The sequence below is a fragment of the Cherax quadricarinatus genome, chromosome 51, assembly GCF_038502225.1.
Source record: "Cherax quadricarinatus isolate ZL_2023a chromosome 51, ASM3850222v1, whole genome shotgun sequence".
NCBI classification, from domain to species: domain Eukaryota; kingdom Metazoa; phylum Arthropoda; class Malacostraca; order Decapoda; family Parastacidae; genus Cherax; species Cherax quadricarinatus.
The window spans coordinates 15,401,040-15,424,144 of NC_091342.1; the positions used below are offsets into that span (position 1 = coordinate 15,401,040).

A 23,105-nucleotide genomic window follows, 5' to 3' on the forward strand; every position below is an offset into this window, starting at 1 on the left:
TCCCGCTTACGTATGCTGGGAGGCAGATGATCAGTCTTGGGGCCCCTGACACTTATTGTGTTGTCTCTTATCGTGCTAGTGGCGCCCCTGCTTTTCAGTGGGGGGATGTTGCATCGTCTGCCGAGTCTTTTGCTGTCTTAGGGAGTGATTTTCGTGTGCAAGTTTGGTACTAATTCCTCTGGGATTTTTCAAGTGTACTATATATAATCATGTATCTCCCGCCTGTGCTCTAGGGAGTACAGGTTGAGGAACTTCAAGCGTTCCCAGTAATTGAGGTGTTTTATCTCAGGTATGTGTGCCGTGAAGGTTCTCTGTACATTTTTTAGGTCAGCAGTTTCACCTGCTGACCTTGATAGATAGAACAAACGATCTGAAGGGTGTTATCCGTCCTATCATTTTTCTAGCACATGCGACTGATACAATGTTATGGTCTGTGAAGGTGAGATCCTCTGGCATTATCACTTCCAGGTCTTTTACATTAGTTTTTCGTTCTATTGTGTGGTTGGAATTTGTTTTATACTCCGATATAGTTTTAATTTTCTCACGTTTTCCATATCGGAGTTGAAATTTCTCATCATTGAACTTAATATTGGTTTGGAAATATAAACACAAATGCAGTATAATGTGATCCTTTCTTGACAACGTTTCACCCACACAGTGGGCTTTTTCAAGTCACACACGGATCTACCTGGGGTTGGAAGGTACGGGAGTATTTATAGTTCAGAATGTTGAGGTCAGGTGGAGAATGCTGCATCTGATGATCTACCGGGTGGGGTTATAGAGTCTTGGGTAGCTAGGCGGGGATATTGGACAAGTTGTGAGTAGACCTTCTGCAGTGTTCTATGTTCTTATGTGGGATAGCGATGAAGAAGTTTCTTGGCGAGTGGTTCAGCTATGTTATAGAAGCCATTGTTCTGGTTGAAATTGTTGGTTATAGAGATAAACGATGATTCCAGGATTCTTCTGTATTGAGCCTTGACGTGACTTCCCTATTCACTAAAGTACCTACTAAACAAGCCATCGATCTCTTGCGCAGGAAAATTGACGATTCACTTGATCTTCCCATTCCAGCCAGCGATTTCATCGACCTTGTTGAACTATGTGTTGGCTTTACGTGTTTCTCTTTCGAAAATCACCTCTTTCAGCAGACTTTTGGACTACCCATGGGTTCGCCACTCAGTGCAGTCCTGGCGAACCTATACATGGAACATCTAGAAGCCGAACGTTTCTCCACCATTATTCCTTCGTCTGTCACCTGGCTCTGTTATGTTGACGACATTCTCCTCATAACTCCTAAACGCTTCAACGTTCAAGCTCTCCAAGACAAGCTCAACCAGGTCGAGCCTTCAATCCAGTTCACACTTGAAGAAGAAGTCGACAACACTCTTCCTTTCCTTGATGTTCTACTCTGCAAAGCTGACCACGAACTTCGTTTTAAAGTCTATCGAAAACCCACCAACCAAAACGATCTTCTCCACTTCTACTCTCACCACGACACCAAAACCAAACGTGGTGTAATTATAGGCTTCTTCCTGCGTGCACTCAGAATCTGCAGCAACGAGTTCCTTGAGGAAGAATGCACTATAATTGAACAAGTATTTTCCAAACTCCACTATCCTCGTCACTTCATCAGAGACTGCAGACGGCGAGCATTAAACATCTTCAACACACCCAGAGAAGACACTGCCGAGAAGAGATACATAGTCCTTCCCACCAACTCCATTGCCAAACATGTTTCCAACATCTTTGCCAAAACATCATTCCAAGTATCTACCTCCACAACCACGACCATCAAGGACATCACCAGTAGTAGACAGGACAAGCCTCCATCCTCTGCAGGGGTATACATAATCCCTTGTAATGACTGCAACAAATTATATGTGGGCGAAACATCAAGAGACCTCCAAACACGTATTTCAGAACACCAATATGCAAGCAGGACTGACGATACAAGGAATGCCTGTGTACAACATTGCAATTCACACAACCATTTAATTAACTACAGAAACTCAAGACTTATAGCCACAGAAGACAACACTCAATACAGAAGAATCCTGGAATCATCGTTTATCTCTATAACCAACAATTTCAACCAGAACAATGGCTTCTATAACATAGCTGAACCACTCGCCAAGAAACTTCTTCATCGCTATACCACATAAGAACATAGAACACTGCAGAAGGTCTACTCACAACTTGTCCAATATCCCCGCCTAGCTACCCAAGACTCTATAACCCCACCCGGTAGATCATCAGATGCAGCATTCTCCACCTGACCTCAACATTCTGAACTATAAATACTCCCGTACCTTCCAACCCCAGGTAGATCCGTGTGTGACTTGAAAAAGCCCACTGTGTGGGTGAAACGTTGTCAATAAAGGATCACATTATACTGCATTTGTGTTTATATTTCCATTGTGTCGGTATTTTATACCATTTATTTCCTTAATATTAGTTTCTGCGGCCCATTTAAAGATTTGGTTGATGTCCACCTGGAGTCTTGCAGTATCTTCAATGGAAGACACTGTCATGCAAATTCGGGTGTCATCTGCAAAGGAAGACACGGTGCTGTGGCTTACATCCCTGTCTATGTCAGATATGAGGATGAGGAACAAGATGGGAGCGAGTACTGTGCCTTGTGGAACAGAGCTTTTCACCGTAGCCGCCTCAGACTTGACTCTGTTGACTACTACTCTTTTTGTTCTATTCTTTAGGAAGTTATAGATCCATCTACCAACTTTTCCTGTTATTCCTTTATCATGCATTTTGTGCGCTATTACACCGTGGTCACACTTGTCAAAGACTTTTACAAAGTCTGTGTATACTACATCTGCGTTTTGTTTGTCTTCTAGAGCTTCCAGGACCTTATCATAGTGTTCCAGTATTTCGGACAGGCAGTAGCGACCTGCTCTAAACCCATGTTGCCCTGGGTTGTGTAATTGATGGGTATCTAGATGGGTAGCCATCTTGCTTCTTAGAACCCTTTCAAAGATTTTTATATGGAATGTTAACGCTATCGGTCTATAGTTTTTTGTTATTGCTTTACTGCCTCTTTGTGGAGTGGGGCTATGTCTGTTGTTTTTAGCAGCTGTGGGACGATCCCTGTGTCTATGCTTCCTCTCCATAATATATTAAAAGCACATGATAGGGGCTTTTTGCAGTTCTTGATGAACACGGAGTTCCATGAGTCTGGCCCTGGGGCAGAGTGCATGGGCATGTCATTTATCGCCTGTTCGAAGTCATTTGGCGTCGGGATAATATCAGATAGGTTTGAGTCTACCACCTTCTGTGTCCTTCTCATAAAAATTCATTTAGGTCTTCGACTCTCAGTCTGGTTAGCGGCTTGCTAAAAACCGAGTCGTATTGGGATTTGAATAGCTCACTCATTTCCTTGTTGTCATCTGTGTAGGACCCATCTCGTCTAAGTAGGGGCCCAATACTGGATGTTGTTCTCGACTTTGATTTGGTATAAGAAAATAAACATTTTGGGTTCCTTTCAATTTCATTCATGGCTTTTGGCTCTTCCCGCATTTCTGGACTCCTGTAAGATTCCTTTAGCTTTAGTTCGATGTTTGGCATTTCTCTGACCAGTGCCTTCCTGCGTATTACAGATATATTAGCCTCTTTTAGCCGCTCTGTTATTCTTTGCCTTCGCCAGTATAGGGAGCACCTTTCCCTTTCTAGTTTACATCTTCACTTCCATTTCCTTAAAGGAATATGCCTTGAACGTACCTCGAGTGCCACAGAGTTAACTTGTTCTAGGTTTGAGTCCGTATTACTTAAGCTGTCTTCCCAGTTTATATCATTTAGGACCTGGTTTTCTTGGTCCCACCTTATGTTTTTGTTACTGAGTTTGAATTTGGTGAAGGCTCCCTCGTGACTGATCACATTTTGTTGGTCTGGGGCCCCGCACATACATGTCTGAACCTCTATTATGTTGTGATCTGAATATATTGTTTTTGATATGGTAATATTTCGTATCGGATCATCATTGTTAGTGAAGATGAGGTCCAGTGTATTCTCCAGTCTTGTTGGCTCTATTATTTGCTGGTTTAAGGTGAATTTAGTGCAGAGATTTAAAAGCTCGTGTGTGTGAGAGTTTTCATCTGAGCTGCCTCCTGGGGTTATCTCTGCTACAGCATTATTTGCTACATTTCTCCTGCAAAACTCATCCAAGGAAAATGATCTTGAGGTAAGCATCATGTAGAGTACATCTGAGTATATCTGAGGTGCACATTAACCAAATAACCATTGCAGTATACGGGCGCCTGGTAAACCTAAGAATAGCGTTTCGACATCTAAGTAAAGAGTCATTCACGACACTGTACACCGTGTACATCAGACCCCTGTACATGCAGCACTATTATGGAACCCAGAACTGGTCAAACACGTCAAGAAACTGGAGAAAGTGCAAAAGTTTGCAACAAGGCTAGTCCCAGAGCTAAGGGACTAGCCTACACACACTACTCTGCAGCGCCATCTGCAAAACAACACTACAGTAAAATACCAGGTAATAAAATTGAAGAAAGGGTGAGGAGAGCTGACGAGAAACAGCAAGTCTGTGAGGAGCTGAACAGATGAGCTGTAAAGAGATGTTTTCACTGGAAACAGAGACAACACCAGAAAATTAAGTAGAAAGGGTACACCGACGGTTCCTGGACAAAATACACTCAACAGGAAAGGTAAAGACTATCTTTTGCGTGCACTGGATTCATCAACGGCATTGGGACCTGACAAAGTTTTCACAGAGATCTTGCAAGAGGAAGCAGACGCACTGTCTGCACCACTACTAAACTCTACACCAAGTCACAGGATACAGGACAATTGCCAGAGATCTGGAAGTGACTACAGTCTCAGTATGTAAGACAGTGTATCTACGAGCGATGTATAAAACACCTAGTGATCGATGGCCTTGACCATGTGTGTGTGTGTGTTTGACGCGTCCTCTGATAGCGGCAGATATTCATCTAAGCCGTTGATCATCGACTGAAATACTGGAAGTAGTCGATAAATTAGTTTGTGTGTTATCTCATAGAGTCAGTGGCAACTGTTGTAGTTGTAGCAGCAAATCAACTGTGTGAGTGTGTTCAACGCTACAATAAACAAACATTGGTTACATATTAAACATGAATTGCAATTTTTCTGAAGCTTCGGTATTGAGCACCTGATGATGAATTACATGAAGGACAATTTCACCAGCCTCAAAAAACTGGTGGCTCGTAGCTCATTGGTAACACCTCCATCTCACAAGCGAAAAACTGGGTTCAACCACAGGCGAGAAGAGACGAATGGACATGTTAATTACACCTATTGCCCCTTTTCACACAGCAGTAAACAGGTACCTGATATTAACTCATTAGGTGTTGCAAAATGGGAGGGGATGGTATAGAATATATTAGGCCTGAGCTTTGAGTCTACAGCGCCATAGATTCAGTAGTATGAAACAAGTTGTGATATAAGCCTGAGAGAGTGAGCGCCAGATGCCACCCATCACACAACCCGTAGTAGGATGATCATGCACAACATGATCATCCTGCCATCAGACAAGACAAATGGTGGGATGCAAAATTAGAGTAACAAGTGTATTATGAAGACAGAGCTCAGATTAGTAATAACCAATGAAATATTCCTGGAGGGGTACAACATAAAACAAAAGGGAGAAATAAGCCTGAGGCTATATTAATTAGGAACCAATGGAGACTGGAGGAATAAGAAAAACCTGAGCAGTGTAGACCTCGAAGAGTATTTAGCAGAACATTAAACCTGCCCGTCATCCAATAACAGAACACCTGGTCAAGCATACCAACGTGTTCACAATAAACGTCGTAAAGGAGATAACGCCAAAGAAAGCTAAAAATACACGAAAACTTCAGTCACAAAGGGACTAGGAACCGTAGGATCAATCTATAAGAAACAGTTGCGACATGGAGAACAAGTCATATAGGCAGCCAAGGGGTATTTCATGAACCAGCCAGTAAGAGAAACTACAATACTAAGAACTGGATGACAGACTCAAGAGAAAGTAAGAGATGCGAAAACTGTCTACAGTAGAGGAAACTATGATGATGTAAGCGCTTTCCTGATCAAAACACAGTATACAAGGGAAACAGATGGTCATAAAACCTAAAGCTATAATAAAATGGTTTATCAAGAAGTGATGTGAAACCACAAAAATATACCTCTCAGGAAGTTTGGCAATACAAAGCAGAGAGAAACATCTTGTTGAATCAAAGCTGCATGGAACCCAAAGCATTAGTTAAAGAGCATGTCAGAAATACAGTGCATGAATGACAACAACAGTTAGTGATTGTTAGATTACATCGACTTCAGGCTGAGGGACTGATTACCTCAAACTCCTGATCTTCCACTATTCTTCTTTGTATGGATCTGTGGAAGCCACTGGCTGGCGAAACGTTTCCACGATAAAGATACCCAAATGCTTCACAAATATCTCATTCATCAACAGTTGGTGAGATCAGCAGAAATCCCATAAAGAACACTCGAGGTGAGAAGAAAACCAGAGTGAACATTTGAATATGACATAATAGCAAAGATAAAAACAGAATCGGAACCACTCCACAGTCACACAAAAAAACCGTAACACACCAGGTAAATAACAATGAATACAGAAGAGGAACATTCACAGAGGAACAGAAGTCAGCCATGGAGAGAATATATTAGACTGGACAAGAGTAACGACCGGGGTCTCTCACAGGCTTATACATAAGGCAACATAAAAAATTAAATACAATTAATATGGAATGACAGAGATAACCTCTGAGAGAGTTAGACAAAATGCAAGACGTGGCTACTGTAGTCTATCCTCAGCAAATGTTAGGTTACTAAATTAAAGAAAGGGAGAGAAGACAAGGTGGAACATCTCCAGACACCGAACATGAGAAAAAAGACTATCATGCTGGCAGTCTCGCCCAATGATCATACCCACTGGATAAGTTCAGAATAGCAGAACTAAGACAAAGAAAATGAACACAAATAACAAAAAAAGGCACAATACCGTGACTGGAACGATACACAAGTAACCCGCGCATAAATGGTCTAAGTCGGACCGAAACGTCGTCGTAAGCTCCTCTCTTCTATGTGCGGGTTATTTGTGTAAAATGAACACCTTTGTCAAGGCTGAGGGACTGATTACCTCATCTTCAACTGGTTTTCGTATGTAGCTCTGTAAAGGAACAGCGGCTGGTGAAACGTCTTCAAAATAAAGACACCCAGGTGTTGCACATGTCTTTAACACGTCAATTAAAATCACATTGGCTCTGGTGGCCTGGTGGTTAACGCTCTCGCTTCACACGGTGAGGGCCTGGGTTCGATTCCCAGCCAGAGTAGAAACATTGGACGTGTTTCTTTCCACCTGTTGTCTATGTTCCCCATCAGTAAAATGGGTACCTGGGTGTTAGTCGACTGGTGTGGGTCGCATCCTGGGACACTGACCTAAGGAGGCCTGGTCACAGACCGGGCCGCGGGGGCGTTGACCCCCGGAACTCTCTCCAGATAAACTCCAGATAAACATTGAATTGTCAAAAAAAAAAAAAAAATTAACCTAAAACAGATTTCTATTTCTTAAACTTTTCACTTTATTTTCTCGACGTTTTGTTTTTAAAAGAAACCTCCAGTTGGAAGCACACTTGCTACATTGTTTTCTGTCTCATGTCTCATTGACATTTATCAATAAAGGCATTGATGTAATAGAGCTAAAACTGACCACAGTAGTCTTCCAGGTTACTCTACACAACATTAATTAAGCCTGATCTTCCAGGTTACTCTACACAACATTAATTAAGCCTGGTCTTCCAGGTTACTCTACACAACATTAATTAAGCCTGGTCTTCCAGGTTACTCTACATAACATTAATTAAGCCTGATCTTCCAGGTTACTCTACACAACATTAATTAAGCCTGGTCTTCCAGGTTACTCTACATAACATTAATTAAGCCTGATCTTCCAGGTTACTCTACACAACATTAATTAAGCCTGATCTTCCAGGTTACTCTACACAACATTAATTAAGCCTGATCTTCCAGGTTACTCTACACAACATTAATTAAGCCTGGTCTTCCAGGTTACTCTACACAACATTAATTAAGCCTGGTCTTCCAGGTTACTCTACATAACATTAATTAAGCCTGATCTTCCAGGTTACTCTACACAACATTAATTAAGCCTGGTCTTCCAGGTTACTCTACATAACATTAATTAAGCCTGATCTTCCAGGTTACTCTACACAACATTAATTAAGCCTGATCTTCCAGGTTACTCTACACAACATTAATTAAGCCTGATCTTCCAGGTTACTCTACACAACATTAATTAAGCCTGATCTTCCAGGTTACTCTACACAACATTAATTAAGCCTGGTCTTCCAGGTTACTCTACATAACATTAATTAAGCCTGATCTTCCAGGTTACTCTACATAACATTAATTAAGCCTGATCTTCCAGGTTACTCTACACAACATTAATTAAGCCTGATCTTCCAGGTTACTCTACACAACATTAATTAAGCCTGGTCTTCCAGGTTACTCTACACAACATTAATTAAGCCTGGTCTTCCAGGTTACTCTACATAACATTAATTAAGCCTGATCTTCCAGGTTACTCTACACAACATTAATTAAGCCTGATCTTCCAGGTTACTCTACACAACATTAATTAAGCCTGGTCTTCCAGGTTACTCTACACAACATTAATTAAGCCTGGTCTTCCAGGTTACTCTACACAACATTAATTAAGCCTGATCTTCCAGGTTACTCTACACAACATTAATTAAGCCTGATCTTCCAGGTTACTCTACACAACATTAATTAAGCCTGATCTTCCAGGTTACTCTACACAACATTAATTAAGCCTGGTCTTCCAGGTTACTCTACACAACATTAATTAAGCCTGATCTTCCAGGTTACTCTACACAACATTAATTAAGCCTGGTCTTCCAGGTTACTCTACACAACATTAATTAAGCCTGATCTTCCAGGTTACTCTACACAACATTAATTAAGCCTGGTCTTCCAGGTTACTCTACACAACATTAATTAAGCCTGATCTTCCAGGTTACTCTACACAACATTAATTAAGCCTGGTCTTCCAGGTTACTCTACACAACATTAATTAAGCCTGATCTTCCAGGTTACTCTACATAACATTAATTAAGCCTGATCTTCCAGGTTACTCTACATAATATAAATTAAGCCTGGTTTTCCAGGTTACTCTACACAACATTAATTAAGCCTGATCTTCCAGGTTACTCTACATAACATTAATTAAGCCTGGTCTTCCAGGTTACTCTACATAATATAAATTAAGCCTGGTTTTCCAGGTTACTCTACACAACATTAATTAAGCCTGGTCTTCCAGGTTACTCTACACAACATTAATTAAGCCTGATCTTCCAGGTTACTCTACACAACATTAATTAAGCCTGGTCTTTCAGGTTACTCTACACAACATTAATTAAGCCTGGTCTTCCAGGTTACTCTACATAACATTAATTAAGCCTGGTCTTCCAGGTTACTCTACATAATATAAATTAAGCCTGGTCTTCCAGGTTACTCTACACAACATTAATTAAGCCTGGTCTTCCAGGTTACTCTACACAACATTAATTAAGCCTGGTCTTCCAGGTTACTCTACATAATATAAATTAAGCCTGGTCTTCCAGGTTACTCTACACAACATTAATTAAGCCTGGTCTTCCAGGATACTCTACACAACATTAATTAAGCCTGGTCTTCCAGGTTACTCTACACAACATTAATTGAGCCTGGTCTTCCAGGTTACTCTACACAACATTAATTGAGCCTGGTCTTCCAGGTTACTCTACACAACATTAATTGAGCCTGGTCTTCCAGGTTACTCTACACAACATTAATTGAGCCTGGTCTTCCAGGTTACTCTACACAACATTAATTGAGCCTGGTCTTCCAGGTTACTCTACACAACATTAATTGAGCCTGGTCTTCCAGGTTACTCTACACAACATTAATTGAGCCTGGTCTTCCAGGTTACTCTACACAACATTAATTGAGCCTGGTCTTCCAGGATACTCTACACAACATTAATTAAGCCTGGTCTTCCAGGTTACTCTACACAACATTAATTAAGCCTGGTCTTCCAGGTTACTCTACATAATATAAATTAAGCCTGGTCTTCCAGGTTACTCTACACAACATTAATTAAGCCTGGTCTTCCAGGTTACTCTACATAATATAAGTTAAGCCTGGTCTTCCAGATTACTCTACACAACATTAATTAAGCCTGGTCTTCCAGGTAACTCTACACAACATAAATTAATTCTGGGAGGTAGTTTCTACAGTTTTTCCTTTTTCATTCTTTCTTAAAATACATTATATTCACCTCCATTAGTCTTTCCTTACACTGCATTACCCTCAGCTTCACTCCGGAAATTGCTTGCTTGAAAAACTCTTCACTTTCTCGAGCTTGTGTACATGATTGACCAGTTGTGATGTCTATGCAGGTCTCGCACACTGAGTACATTCAACACCACCAACATCCCCTCCCCTCCACAACACTACCAGCCACCCCAGCCATACACCCCAGCTGCAACACCTCCAGCAACCCCCTCCTTCCTCGGCTAATCCGACTTAAACTCTGGCTACTTCCCCGGCAACCTCCCCAGCAACCACTCTCTAACTTTCCTCCCAGCAACTCTCCCCTGGGCTACACCATTATCTATACTTAGTTCAGTAATTACCTGTTCTTCTTTCCCCGTCGCAGCTACGGCCTTCTCATACAAGCATTTATTTCCTACACTCTACAACCTTCATTGCTAACACATAAACAATAAAAACCACCACTTTGTTCGTTTAATTCTTCTTTTTATTTTAATAATAATAATAATAATAATAATAATATTAATAATAATAATAATAATTATAATATCTTTATTTCTGCAAGTACATGTGCAATGTACACAAGCCTATCTTACATCAGTGACATATTACTGTATAGAAAGCCGCTTGTTATGTAGAGTATTTCGGGCAATTAAGTCAGTTTTGTCCCAGGATGCGACCCACACCAGTCGACTAACACCCAGGTACCCCATTTTACTGATGGGTGAACATAGACAACCGGTGTTAAGAAACACGCCCAATGTTTCTACCCTCGCTGGGAATCGAACCCATACACTCGCCGTGTGAAGAGAGAGCTTTAGCCTCCAGGCCATGGGGCACCATAACATGAGGCCTTTTATTAGTATTTTTGAGATATATTGCAATTGTTTAGTAAGTGAGAACATAACTCTACACCTGCTGCAGTGGAACAATACTGGACACAGTGGAACACTGTACACTGTAGGACACCACCTGACACACTGGAACAACACTTGACACAATGAAACACCGTATGCAGTGGGGCATTGTACACAGTGGAACACCGTACACAGTGGGACACCATACGCAGTAGAAGACCACTTCTCTACACCTGCCACTGTGGAGAGAGATAAGAAAGCATGGTGTGGTATCTCCCTGGCTCCTTGTGTTCCTTCCTCGCAGTGTAAACACACGCCCTGGCCGATGCCAGTGTTTGCTTAATTTTATGTTGTGTGCGTGTGTATATATGTGTGTGCGTGCGTGCGTGTGTGTGTGTGTGTGTGTGTGAGTGTACTCACCTAGTTGAGGTTGCGGGGGTCGAGTCCGAGCTCCTGGCCCCGCCTCTTCACTGATCGCTATTAGGTCACTCTCCCTGAGCCGTGAGCTTTATCGTACCTCTGCTTAAAGCTATGTATGGATTCTGCCTCCACTACATCGCTTCCCAAACTATTCCACTTACTGACTACTCTGTGGCTGAAGAAATACTTCCTAACATCCCTGTGATTCATCTGTGTCTTCAACTTCCAACTGTGTCCCCTTGTTACTGTGTCCAATCTCTGGAACATCCTGTCTTTGTCCACCTTGTCAATTCCTCTCAGTATTTTGTATGTCGTTATCATGTCCCCCCTATCTCTCCTGTTCTCCAGTGTCGTCAGGTTGATTTCCCTTAACCTCTCCTCGTAGGACATACCTCTTAGCTCTGGGACTAGTCTTGTTGCAAACCTTTGCACTTTCTCTAGTTTCTTTACGTGCTTGGCTAGGTGTGGGTTCCAAACTGGTGCCGCATACTCCAATATGGGCCTAACGTACACGGTGTACAGGGTCCTGAATGACTCCTTATTAAGATGTCGGAATGCTGTTCTGAGGTTTGCTAGGCGCCCATATGCTGCAGCAGTTATTTGGTTGATGTGCGCTTCAGGAGATGTGCCTGGTGTTATACTCACCCCAAGATCTTTTTCCTTGAATGAGGTTTGTAGTCTCTGGCCCCCTAGACTGTACTCCGTCTGCGGTATTCTTTGCCCTTCCCCAATCTTCATGACTTTGCACTTGGTGGGATTGAACTCCAGGAGCCAATTGCTGGACTATGTCTGCAGCCTGTCCAGATTCCTTTGTAGTTCTGCCTGGTCTTCGATCGAGTGAATTCTTCTCATCAACTTCACGTCATCTGCAAACAGGGACACTTCCGAGTCTATTCCTTCCGTCATGTCGTTCACAAATACCAGAAACAGCACTGGTCCTAGGACTGACCACTGTGGGACCCCGCTGGTCACAGGTGCCCACTCTGACACCTCGCCACGTACCATGACTCGCTGCTGTCTTCCTGACAAGTATTCCCTGATCCATAGTGTGTGTGTGTGTGCGTGCGTGCGTGCGTGCGTGCGTGTGTGTGTGTGTGTGTGTGTGTGTGTGTGTGTGTGTGTGTGTGTGTGTGTGTGTGTGTGTGTGTGTGTGTACTCACCTAATTGTACTCACCTAATTGTGGTTGCAAGGGTCGAGACTCAGCTCCTGGCCCCGCCTCTTCACTGATCGCTACTGGGTCCTCTCTCTCTCTGCTTCCTGAGCTGCATCATACCTCTTCTTAAAACTATGTATGGTTCCTGCCTCCACTACTTCACTTGCTAGGCTATTCCACTTGCTGACAACTCTATGACTGAAGAAATACTTCCTAACGTCCCTGTGACTCGTCTGAGTCTTCAGCTTCCAGTTGTGACCACTTGTCTCTGTGTCCCCTCTCTGGAACATCCTATCTCTGTCCACCTTGTCTATTCCCCGCAGTATCTTGTATGTCGTTATCATGTCTCCCCTGACCCTTCTGTCCTCCAGTGTCGTCAGTCCGATTTCCCTCAACCTTTCCTCGTACGACATTCCCCTGAGCTCTGGGACTAGCCTTGTTGCAAACCTTTGTACTTTCTCTAACTTCTTGACGTGCTTGACCAGGTGTGGGTTCCAGACTGGTGCTGCATACTCCAGTATGGACCTAACATACACAGTGTACAGTGTCTTGAACGATTCCTTATTAAGGTATCGGAAGGCTATTCTCAGGTTTGCCAGGCGCCCGTATGCTGCAGCAGTTATTTGGTTGATGTGTGCCTCCGGTGATGTGCTCGGTGTTATGGTCACCCCAAGGCCTTTCTCCCTGTATGTGTGTGTGTGTGTGTGTGTGTGTGTGTGTGTGTGTGTGTGTGTGTGTGTGTGTGTGTGTGTGTGTGTGTGTGTGTGTGTTTGTGTCTGTGTGTGTCTGTGTGTGTATCTGTGCGTGTACTCACCTAATTGTGGTTGCAGGGGTCGATTCACAGCTCCTGGCCCCGCCTCTTCACATATCGCCATTGAACATTATCATACCTCTTTTTAAAGCTGTGTATGATAACTGCCTTCACTACCTCACTTTCCAGACTATTTCACTTCCTTACAACTCTGTGGCTGAAGAAATACTTCCTAACATTCCTGTGACTCATCTGAGTCTTCAACTTCCAATTGTGACCCCTGTTGGTGTGTCCCAATCTCTGGAACATCCTGTCTCTGTCCACCTTGTCGATTCCTCTCAATATTTTATACGTCGTTATCATGTCCCCCTGTCTCTCCTATCCTCCAGTGTCATCAGGTCGAATTCTCTTAACCTCTCCTCGTAGGACATGTCCCTTAGCTCCGGGACTAGTCTCGTTGCAAAACTTTGCACTTTCTCTAGTTTCCTTACGTGCTTTGCCAGGTGAGGATTCCAAACTGGAGCTGCATATTCCAATATTTGCCTGACGTACACGGTGTACAGTGTCTAGAATGACTCCTTACTGAGGTGTCGGAATGCTATTTTTAGGTTCGTTTGTCGCCCATGTGCTGCAACAGTTATTTGGTTGATGTGTGCCTCGGGAGATGTGCTCGGTATTATGCACACTCCAAGATCCTTTTTCTTGAGTGATGTTTGTAGTCTTTGGCCTCCCTAGACCGTACTCTGTATGCTGTCTTCTTTGCCATTCCCCGATCTTCATGACTTTGCACTTGGTGCTGGTGGATCATTATTACATACCTTCATTTACACCCTTCTAACTAATGAAATAGAGGGAAAAAAAAGACCCTCATTTTTCAACCGGCGTCGCCGAACCTTCCAGAACATTCAGGAAATACTCTGTGTCAGTAAATATGCCTTTGAATTTTTCTTATTCAGGCTTCCTTTCTCTTAATGACTAGGCTATTCTTAATTGTAATGCCATCCTGAGAAGTGTGCAGTACTTGAGCTGAAGATTTTCACACCCTTTGGCTTGTCTTGCATTGTTAAGATCACCTGTCTGCGATTGTTTTGTATATATATATATATATATATATATATATATATATATATATATATATATATATATATATATATATATATATATATATATATATATATATATATATATACATATATATATATATATATATATACATATATATACAAACAAACATTGTCTCTACGTCCACAGCAGGACACGAACCTGCAAACTCTGTATCGGAGTCCACCGTACTTTTCCCTGAAACTAGACCTCAGGTTAGAGTCCTGCTGTGGGCTCAGAAACAATGTTTGTAAATATTTTCGCCTGTTTGCGAATTGTTAAGCATATATACTGCATATATGCATATATACTGTCTGTTTATCAATTCAAGACTCTTCTTAAAAACCACTTACTCACGAACAACTAAATAAATACTGAATAACTGAATCTCATAAATGTATAACCCGTTACCCTATCAAACTATGTTTTTTTAACCACATTAACTAATATAATACTCCATTCTCTTGACTGTACAGTAACTCATCTAATGACCATATGACCTTAAGACACTCCCCACTGGGGGAGTCAATGCAAGATAGAAGAAGTTACCCTCCAACCGGAGGACCCAAGAGAGAAGATAGAAGAATGAAGAAGACGAACGACACCCCCGCCCCGGGGGCCACCGCCGGGTCACCATCTAGAGAAGACCCGGGACGGAAGTACCGGCAAATCTATAATGAATGAATGACCATATGACCTGTTTCTGCACTACAGATCATTGATTTTACTCGATCTGATTCGATTATATTATACATTGTTATGCTACAAATTTGTACAACATTAATGCTTCTTATTTGAAATACTCATTTGTACTTCAAGTTGTAATTTGTTTACTATAATATTTACCACTGAAAATATCATTGCTTAGTTAATCTTAAGTTAATTTTAAGCTGCCCATAATGTTCTGTATACAAGGTGCTTCTGGCATGTACACCCAAGCACTATATTTCTTTGTACAACTATCATGTCCAAATAAAAAACAAGAATATATATATATATATATATATATATATATATATATATATATATATATATATATATATATATATATATATATATATATATATATATACATACATACATACCATTGGTTATTTCATCTGACTTTTTTTTTGTTTACCTGTTTTTTAGTTAATGTTTTTGCTTTAGTAAAAACAGCATATTTTTATTCAGTGTCTTACATTATAACATTCCATTCAACAATTTTTATTGTTGATCGTAAATGGTTGTACTTTATCTTTCGAATTTAATTTACAATTCACAAAATATGAAGACTAGACAGATGTACATTAATATAAATAATGCAAAGATGTGTATTAACAATGTATTGTAAATAGTACACACATGAACATTCGCCAACCAGAATGTATATGCAGGATTCTCACATTCTACTTTCTCTCTCTGCAGATGCAAGAGAGTCGAAGTACAAGAAATGAACTACGAAGCAGTATGAGCATTGAGTGGAAGTACAAGGAATGAACTACTAGGTAGTGTGAGCAGCATAACATTCCACCAGTTCCCCGGTCAGACAGTCATTTGCTTTCCTCTCTTATATGTGAAGAAATAACAGGTGGCGTTACAATGTGGGTCAGCCCCCCACAGTTTAATGGTGACTTAGTTCATGAACCATCCTTTACACAATACCTATCATGAATACAACTGTATTATTAGTGACGGTGTGAGTGTAGCGTGAGATACAGTGAGAGACAAACAACCAGTCCACTACCACTACAATAATCGTCTCATGATGGAGGCGTGTTGAAAGATATAGTGAGACGATAAACTAACCATTGCAATACTACTGTAACCACCGCCTTCAAAACTATTATCACCGTATAATGAAGGTGCAGTGACACAGTGAGACGAGAGAGAGAGACCACTATCACCACTGCTATCACCATCACCATTAACCCATGATGGAGTTTGGATTAGACGCCACCACACTTCAGCTGTGTGCTCAGGCCAGGTAATCTCTCTCTTGATTCACATATCTTGTCTCCTTTTTTTTCCCAAAAATTAGTTGTCATAATTTATGAAATGACCTTCGCGCGTGCGTGCGTGCTTGCGTGCGTGCGTGCGTGCGTGTATGTGTGTGTGTGTATGTGTGTGTGTGTGTGTGTGTGTGTGTGTGTGTGTGTGTGTGTGTGTGTGTGTGTGTGTGTGTGTGTGTGTGTGTGTGTGTGTGTACGTGTGTATGTGTGTGTACGTGTGCGTGTACGTACTCACCTAATTGTGGTTGCAGGGTTCGAGACTCAGCTCCTGGCCCCGCCTCTTCACTGAGTGCTGCTAGGTCCTCTCTCTCCCTGCTCCATGAGCTTTATCATACCTCATCTTAAAGCTATGTATGGTTCCTGCCTCCACTACCTCACTTGCTAGGCTATTCCACTTCCTGACTACTCTGTGACTGAAGAAATACTTCCTAACATCCCTTTGACTCATCTGAGTCTTCAACTTCCAATTGTGACTCCTTGTTTCTGTGTCCCCTCTCTGGAACATCCTGTCTCTGTCCACCTTGTCTATTCCACGCAGTATTTTGTATGTTGTTATCATGTCTCCCCTAACCCTCCTGTTATCCAGTGTCGTCAGGCCGATTTCCCTTAACCTTTCTTCGTAGGGCATTCCCCTTACCTCTGGAACTAACCTTGTTGCAAACCTTTGCACTTTCTCTAATTTCTTGACGTGCTTGATCAAGTGTGCGTTCCAAACAGGTGCTGCATACTCAAATATGAGCCTGACGTACACGGTGTACAGTGTCTTGAACGATTCCTTACTAAGGTATCGGAACGCTGTTCTCAGGTTTGCCAGGCGCCCATATGCTGCAGCAGTTATCTGGTTGATGTGTGCTTCCGGAGACGTGCTCGGTGTTATACTCACCCCAAGATCTTTCTCCTTGAGCGAGGTTTGCAGTCTTTGGCCACCTAGCCTATACTCCGTCTGCGGTCTTCTTTTCCCTTCCCCGATCTTCATGATTTTGCATTTGGTGGGGTTAAATTCGAGAAGCCAATTGCTTGACCAGGTGTCCAGCCTGTCCAGGTCTCTTTGAAGTCCTACCTGATCCTCATCTGATTTAATTCTTCTCATTAACTTCACATCATCTGCGAACAGAGACACTTCTGAGTATAACCCTACCATCATGTTCACATATACCAGAAATAGCACTGGTCCTAGGACCGACCCCTGTGGGACCCCGCTCGTCACAGGTGCCCACTGTGATACCTCATCCCGTATCATGACTCGTTGTTGCCTCCCTGTCAGGTATTCTCTGATCCATTGCAGTACCCTTCCTGTTATACGCGCCTGAACCTCTAGCTTCTGCACCAATCTCCTATGAGGAACTGTGTGGAAGGCCTTCTTGCAGTCCAAGAAGATGCAATCAACCCACCCTTCTCTCTCGTGTCTTCTGTTACTTTATCATAAAACTCCAGTAGGTTTGTGACACAGGATTTGCCTTCCATAAATCCGTGCTGGTTGGCGTTTATACTCTTGTTGTTCCAGGTGTTCCACCACTCTCCTGTGCGCGCGCGCGAGTGTGTGTGTGTACTCACCTAATTGTGGTTACAGGGGTCGATTCACAGCTCCTGGCCCCGCCTCTTCGCTGGCCGCTACTAGGTCACTCTTTCCGCTCCTTGAAGTTTATCATACCTCTTCTTAAAGCTATGTATGGATCCTGCCTCCACTACATCGTTTCCCAGACTATATTCCACTTCCCGACAACTGTCTGACTGAAGAAATACTTTCTAACATCCCTGTGATTCATCTGAGTCTTCGACTTCCAACTTGTTGCTGTGTCCCATCTCTGGAACATCCTGTCTCTGTCCACCTTGTCGATCCTCTCAGTATTTTGTATGATGTTATCATAGCCCCCCCCCTATCTCTCCTGTCCTCCAGTGGTGTCAGGTCGATTTCTCTTAACCTCTCCTCGTAGGACATACCCCTTAGCTCTGGGATGAGTCTAGTTGCAAACCTTTGCACTTTCTTTAGTTTCCTTACATGCTTGGCTAGGTGTGGGTTCCAAACTGGTGCTGTATATTCCAATTTGGGCCTAACATACACAGTGTACAGGGTCCTGAACGAATCCTTATTAAGATGTCGGAATGATGTTCTTAAGTTTGCTAGGCGCCGGTAAGCTGCTGCAATTATTTGGTTGATGTGAGCCTCAGGAGATGTGCCTGGTGTTATACTCACCCCAAGATCCTTTTCCTTGAGTGAGGTTTGTAGTCTCTGGCCCCCTAGACTGTATTCCGTCTGCTGTCTTCTTTGCTCTTCCCCAATCTTCATGACTTTGCACTTGGTGGGACTGAACTCCTGGAGCCAGTTGCTGGACCAGTCCTGCAGCCTGTCCAGATCCCTTTGTAGTTCTGCCTGGTCCCCGTCCGATTGAATTCTTCTCTTCAGCTTCACATCATCTGCAAACAGCTACACTTCGAGTCTATTCCTTCTGCCCTGTCATTCACAAATACTAGGACTGACCCCTGTGGAACCCCGCTCGTCACAGGTGCCACTCTGACGCCTCTCCACGTACCATGGCCCGCTGTTGTCTTCCTGACAGGTATTCCCTGATCCATTGTATTGCCTTCCCTATTATCCCTGCCTGGTCCTCCAGCTTTTGCACTAATCTCTTGTGTAAAAACTGTCTCTAACACCTTCTTACAGTCTAAGAGAATACAATCTACCCACCCCTCTCTCTCTCTTGTTTTACTTCTGTCACCCTGTCATAGAACTCTAATAGCTTTGTGACGCAGGATTTCCCGTTCCTGAAACCATGCCGGCTGTCGTTAAGCTCATTCCTTTCTAAGTGCTCCATCACTCTACTCCTGATAATCGTTGCCATGACTTTGCATACTGTACATGTCAGTGACACTGGTCTGTAGTTTAGTGCTTCGTGTCTGTCTCCTTTTTTAAAAAGTGGGACTACATTTGCTGTTTTCCATACCTCAGGTAGTCGCCCTTTCTCGATAGATGTGTTGAAGATTGTTGTTAATGGTACACACAGCGCCTTTGCTCCCACTCTCAGGACCCATGGAGAGATGTTATCGGGCCCCATCGCCTTTGAGGTATCTAAATCGCTAAGCAGCCTGTTCACTTGTTCCTCGGTTGTATGTACTGTGTCCAACACTTGTGTGTGTGTGTGTGTGTGTACTCACCTATTTGTACTCACCTATTTGTGGTTGCAGGGGTCGAGTCCTAGCTCCTGGCCCCGCCTCTTCACCGGTTGCTACTAGGCCCTCTCTCTCCCCGCTCCATGAGCTTTATCAAACCTCGTCTTAAAACTGTGTATGGTTCCTGCCTCCACTACGTCATTTTCTAGGCTATTCCACTGCCTTACAACTCTATGACTGAAGAAATACTTCCTACTATCTCTCTGACTCATTTGTGTCTTCAACTTCCAATTGTGGCCTCTTGTTTCTGTGTCCCCTCCCTGGAACATCCTGTCCTTGTCCACCTTGTCTATTCCACGCAGTATTTTATATGTCGTTATCATGTCTCCCCTGACCCTCCTGTCCTCCAGTGTCGTCAGGCCGATTTCCCTTAATCTTTCTTCATAGGACATTCCCCTTAGCTCTGGAACTAACCTTGTTGCAAACCTTTGTACTTTCTCTAGTTTCTTGACCTGCTTTATCAAGTGCGGGTTCCAAACAGGTGCTGCATACTCCAGTATGGGCCTGACATACACGGTGTACAGTGTCTTGAATGTGTGTGTGTGTGTGTGTGTGTGTGTGTGTGTGTGTGTGTGTGTGTGTGTGTGTGTGTGTGTGTGTGTGTGTGTGTGTGTGTGTGTATACTCACCTAGTTGAGGTTGCAGGGGTCGAGTCCAAGCTCCTGGCCCCGCCTCTTCACTGGTTGCTTCACTGTGTGTGTGTGGGTGTGTGTGTGTGTGTGTGTGTGTGTGTGTGTGTGTGTGTGTGTGTGTGTGTGTGTGTGTGTGTGTGTGTGTGTGTGTTAGACTACTGTTGCCAGCTGAGTGGTGTTAGACTACTGTTGCCAGCTGAGTGGTGTTAGACTACTGTTGCCAGCTGAGTGGTGTTAGACTACTGTTGCCAGCTGAGTGGTGTTAGACTACTGTTGCCAGCTGAGTGGTGTTAGACTACTGTTGCCAGCTGAGTGGTGTTAGACTACTGTTGCCAGCTGAGTGGTGTTAGACTACTGTTGCCAGCTGAGTGGTGTTACACTACTGTTGCCAGCTGAGTGGTGTTAGACTACTGTTGCCAGCTGAGTGGTGTTACACTACTGTTGCCAGCTGAGTGGTGTTACACTACTGTTGCCAGCTGAGTGGTGTTAGACTACTGTTGCCAGCTGAGTGGTGTTAGACTACTGTTGCCAGCTGAGTGGTGTTAGAATACTGTTACCAGCTGAGTGGTGTTAGAATACTGTTACCAGCTGAGTGGTGTTAGACTACTGTTGCCAGCTGAGTGGTGTTAGACTACTGTTGCCAGCTGAGTGGTGTTACACTACTGTTGCCAGCTGAGTGGTGTTACACTACTGTTGCCAGCTGAGTGGTGTTAGACTACTGTTGCCAGCTGAGTGGTGTTACACTACTGTTGCCAGCTGAGTGGTGTTAGACTACTGTTGCCAGCTCAGTGGTGTTAGACTACTGTTGTCATTTCAGTGGTGTTAGACTACTGTTGCCAGCTGAGTGGTGTTAGACTACTGTTGCCAGCTGAGTGGTGTTAGACTACTGTTGCCATCTCAGTGGTGTTAGACTACTGTTGCCATCTCAGTGGTGTTAGACTACTGTTGCCATCTCAGTGGTGTTAGACTACTGTTGCCAGCTCTGTGGCGTTAGACTCTTGTTGCCATCTCAGTGGTGTTAGACTACTGTTGCCAGCTCAGTTGTGTTAGACTACTGTTGCCATCTCAGTGGTGTTAGACTACTGTTGGCAGCTCAGTGGTGTTAGACTACTGTTGTCATCTCAGTGGTGTTAGACTACTGTTGCCAGCTCAGTGGTGTTAGACTACTGTTGCTATCTCAGTGGTGTTAGACTACTGTTGCCATCTCAGTGGTGTTAGACTACTGTTGCCATCTCAGTGGTGTTAGACTACTGTTGCCATCCCAGTGGTGTTAGACTTCTGTTGCCATTTCAGTGGTGTTAGACTCCTGTTGCCATCTCAGTAGTGTTAGACTACTCTTACCATCTCAGTGGTGTTAGACTACTGTTACCATCTCAGTGGTGTTAGACTACTGTTACCATCTCTGTGGTGTTAGACTACTGTTGCCATCTCAGTGGTGTTAGACTACTGTTACCATCTCAGTGGTTTTAGACTACTGTTGCCGTCTCAGTAGTGTTAGACTACTCTTACCATCTCAGTGGTGTTAGACTACTGTTACCCTGTCAGTGGTATTAGACTACTGTTACCATCTCAGTGGTGTTAGACTACTGTTACCATCTCAGTGGTGTTAGACTACTGTTACCATCTCAGTGGTGTTAAACTACTGTTGCCATCTCAGCAGTGTTAGACTACTGTTGCCAGCTCAGTGGTGTTAGACTTCTGTTGCCAGCTCAGTGGTGTTAGACTACTATTGCCATCTCAGTGGTGTTAGACTACTTTTGCCATCTCAGTGGTGTTAGACTACTGTTGCCATCCCAATGGTGTTAGACTACTATTGCCATCTCAGTGGTGTTAGACTACTGTTGCCATCTCAGTAGTGTTAGACTACTGTTGCCAGCTCAGTGGTGTTAGACTTCTGTTGCCAGCTCAGTGGTGTTAGACTACTATTGCCATCTCAGTGGTGTTAGACTACTTTTGCCATCTCAGTGGTGTTAGACTCCTGTTGCCATCTCAGTAGTGTTAGACTACTGTTGCCATCTCAGTGGTGTTAGACTACTGTTGCCAGCTCAGTAGTGTTAGACTACTGTTGCCATCTCAGTGGTGTTAGACTACTGTTGCCATCTCAGTGGTGTTAGACTACTGTTGCCAGCTCAGTGGTGTTAGACTACTGTTGCCATCTCAGTGGTGTTAGACTACTTTTGCCATCTCAGTGGTGTTAGACTACTTTTGCCATCTCAGTGGTGTTAGACTACTGTTGCCATCCCAATGGTGTTAGACTACTATTTGTAGATGAATGGTTCAGAGAACCGACATGTGAATAAATTAGACACATGTGCAACTCTTGGGTATCTTTATTGAGGAAACGTTTCGCCACACAGTGGCTTCATCAGTCCATACATAGGAGAAACCTACTTCCACATTGAACAAATGTGACACTACCTATGACTGCTACACCTCTCCTGCCATACGGTTTATAAGCTGCTTCTCCGCTCATCTGCCGTATTCTACTCAAGATTGATGGACTGAACACATCGACTCAAGGTTGAGGGACTGATTACCTCATTCTCCTCCTGTTCTTCAAGTTTCTCCTATGTATGGACTGATGAAGCCACTGTGTGGCGAAACGTTTCCTCAATAAAGATACCCAAGAGTTGCACATGTGTCTAATTTATAGACTACTATTGC

The 23,105-nt window shown here is 43.2% G+C and overlaps 1 protein-coding gene across 1 annotated transcript in view; it reads left to right on the forward strand.

Annotated features, from left to right (window-relative positions):
- LOC128694638 (uncharacterized) overlaps positions 1–23,105 on the forward strand; it is an 86,928-nt gene that overhangs the window by 37,840 nt on the left and 25,983 nt on the right. The window contains exon 2 of the mRNA XM_070095891.1: positions 16,059–16,617. Coding sequence (XP_069951992.1) covers positions 16,565–16,617 — 53 coding nt within the window. The 5' untranslated portion in view covers positions 16,059–16,564. The remainder of the gene's footprint in view (positions 1–16,058; positions 16,618–23,105) is intronic.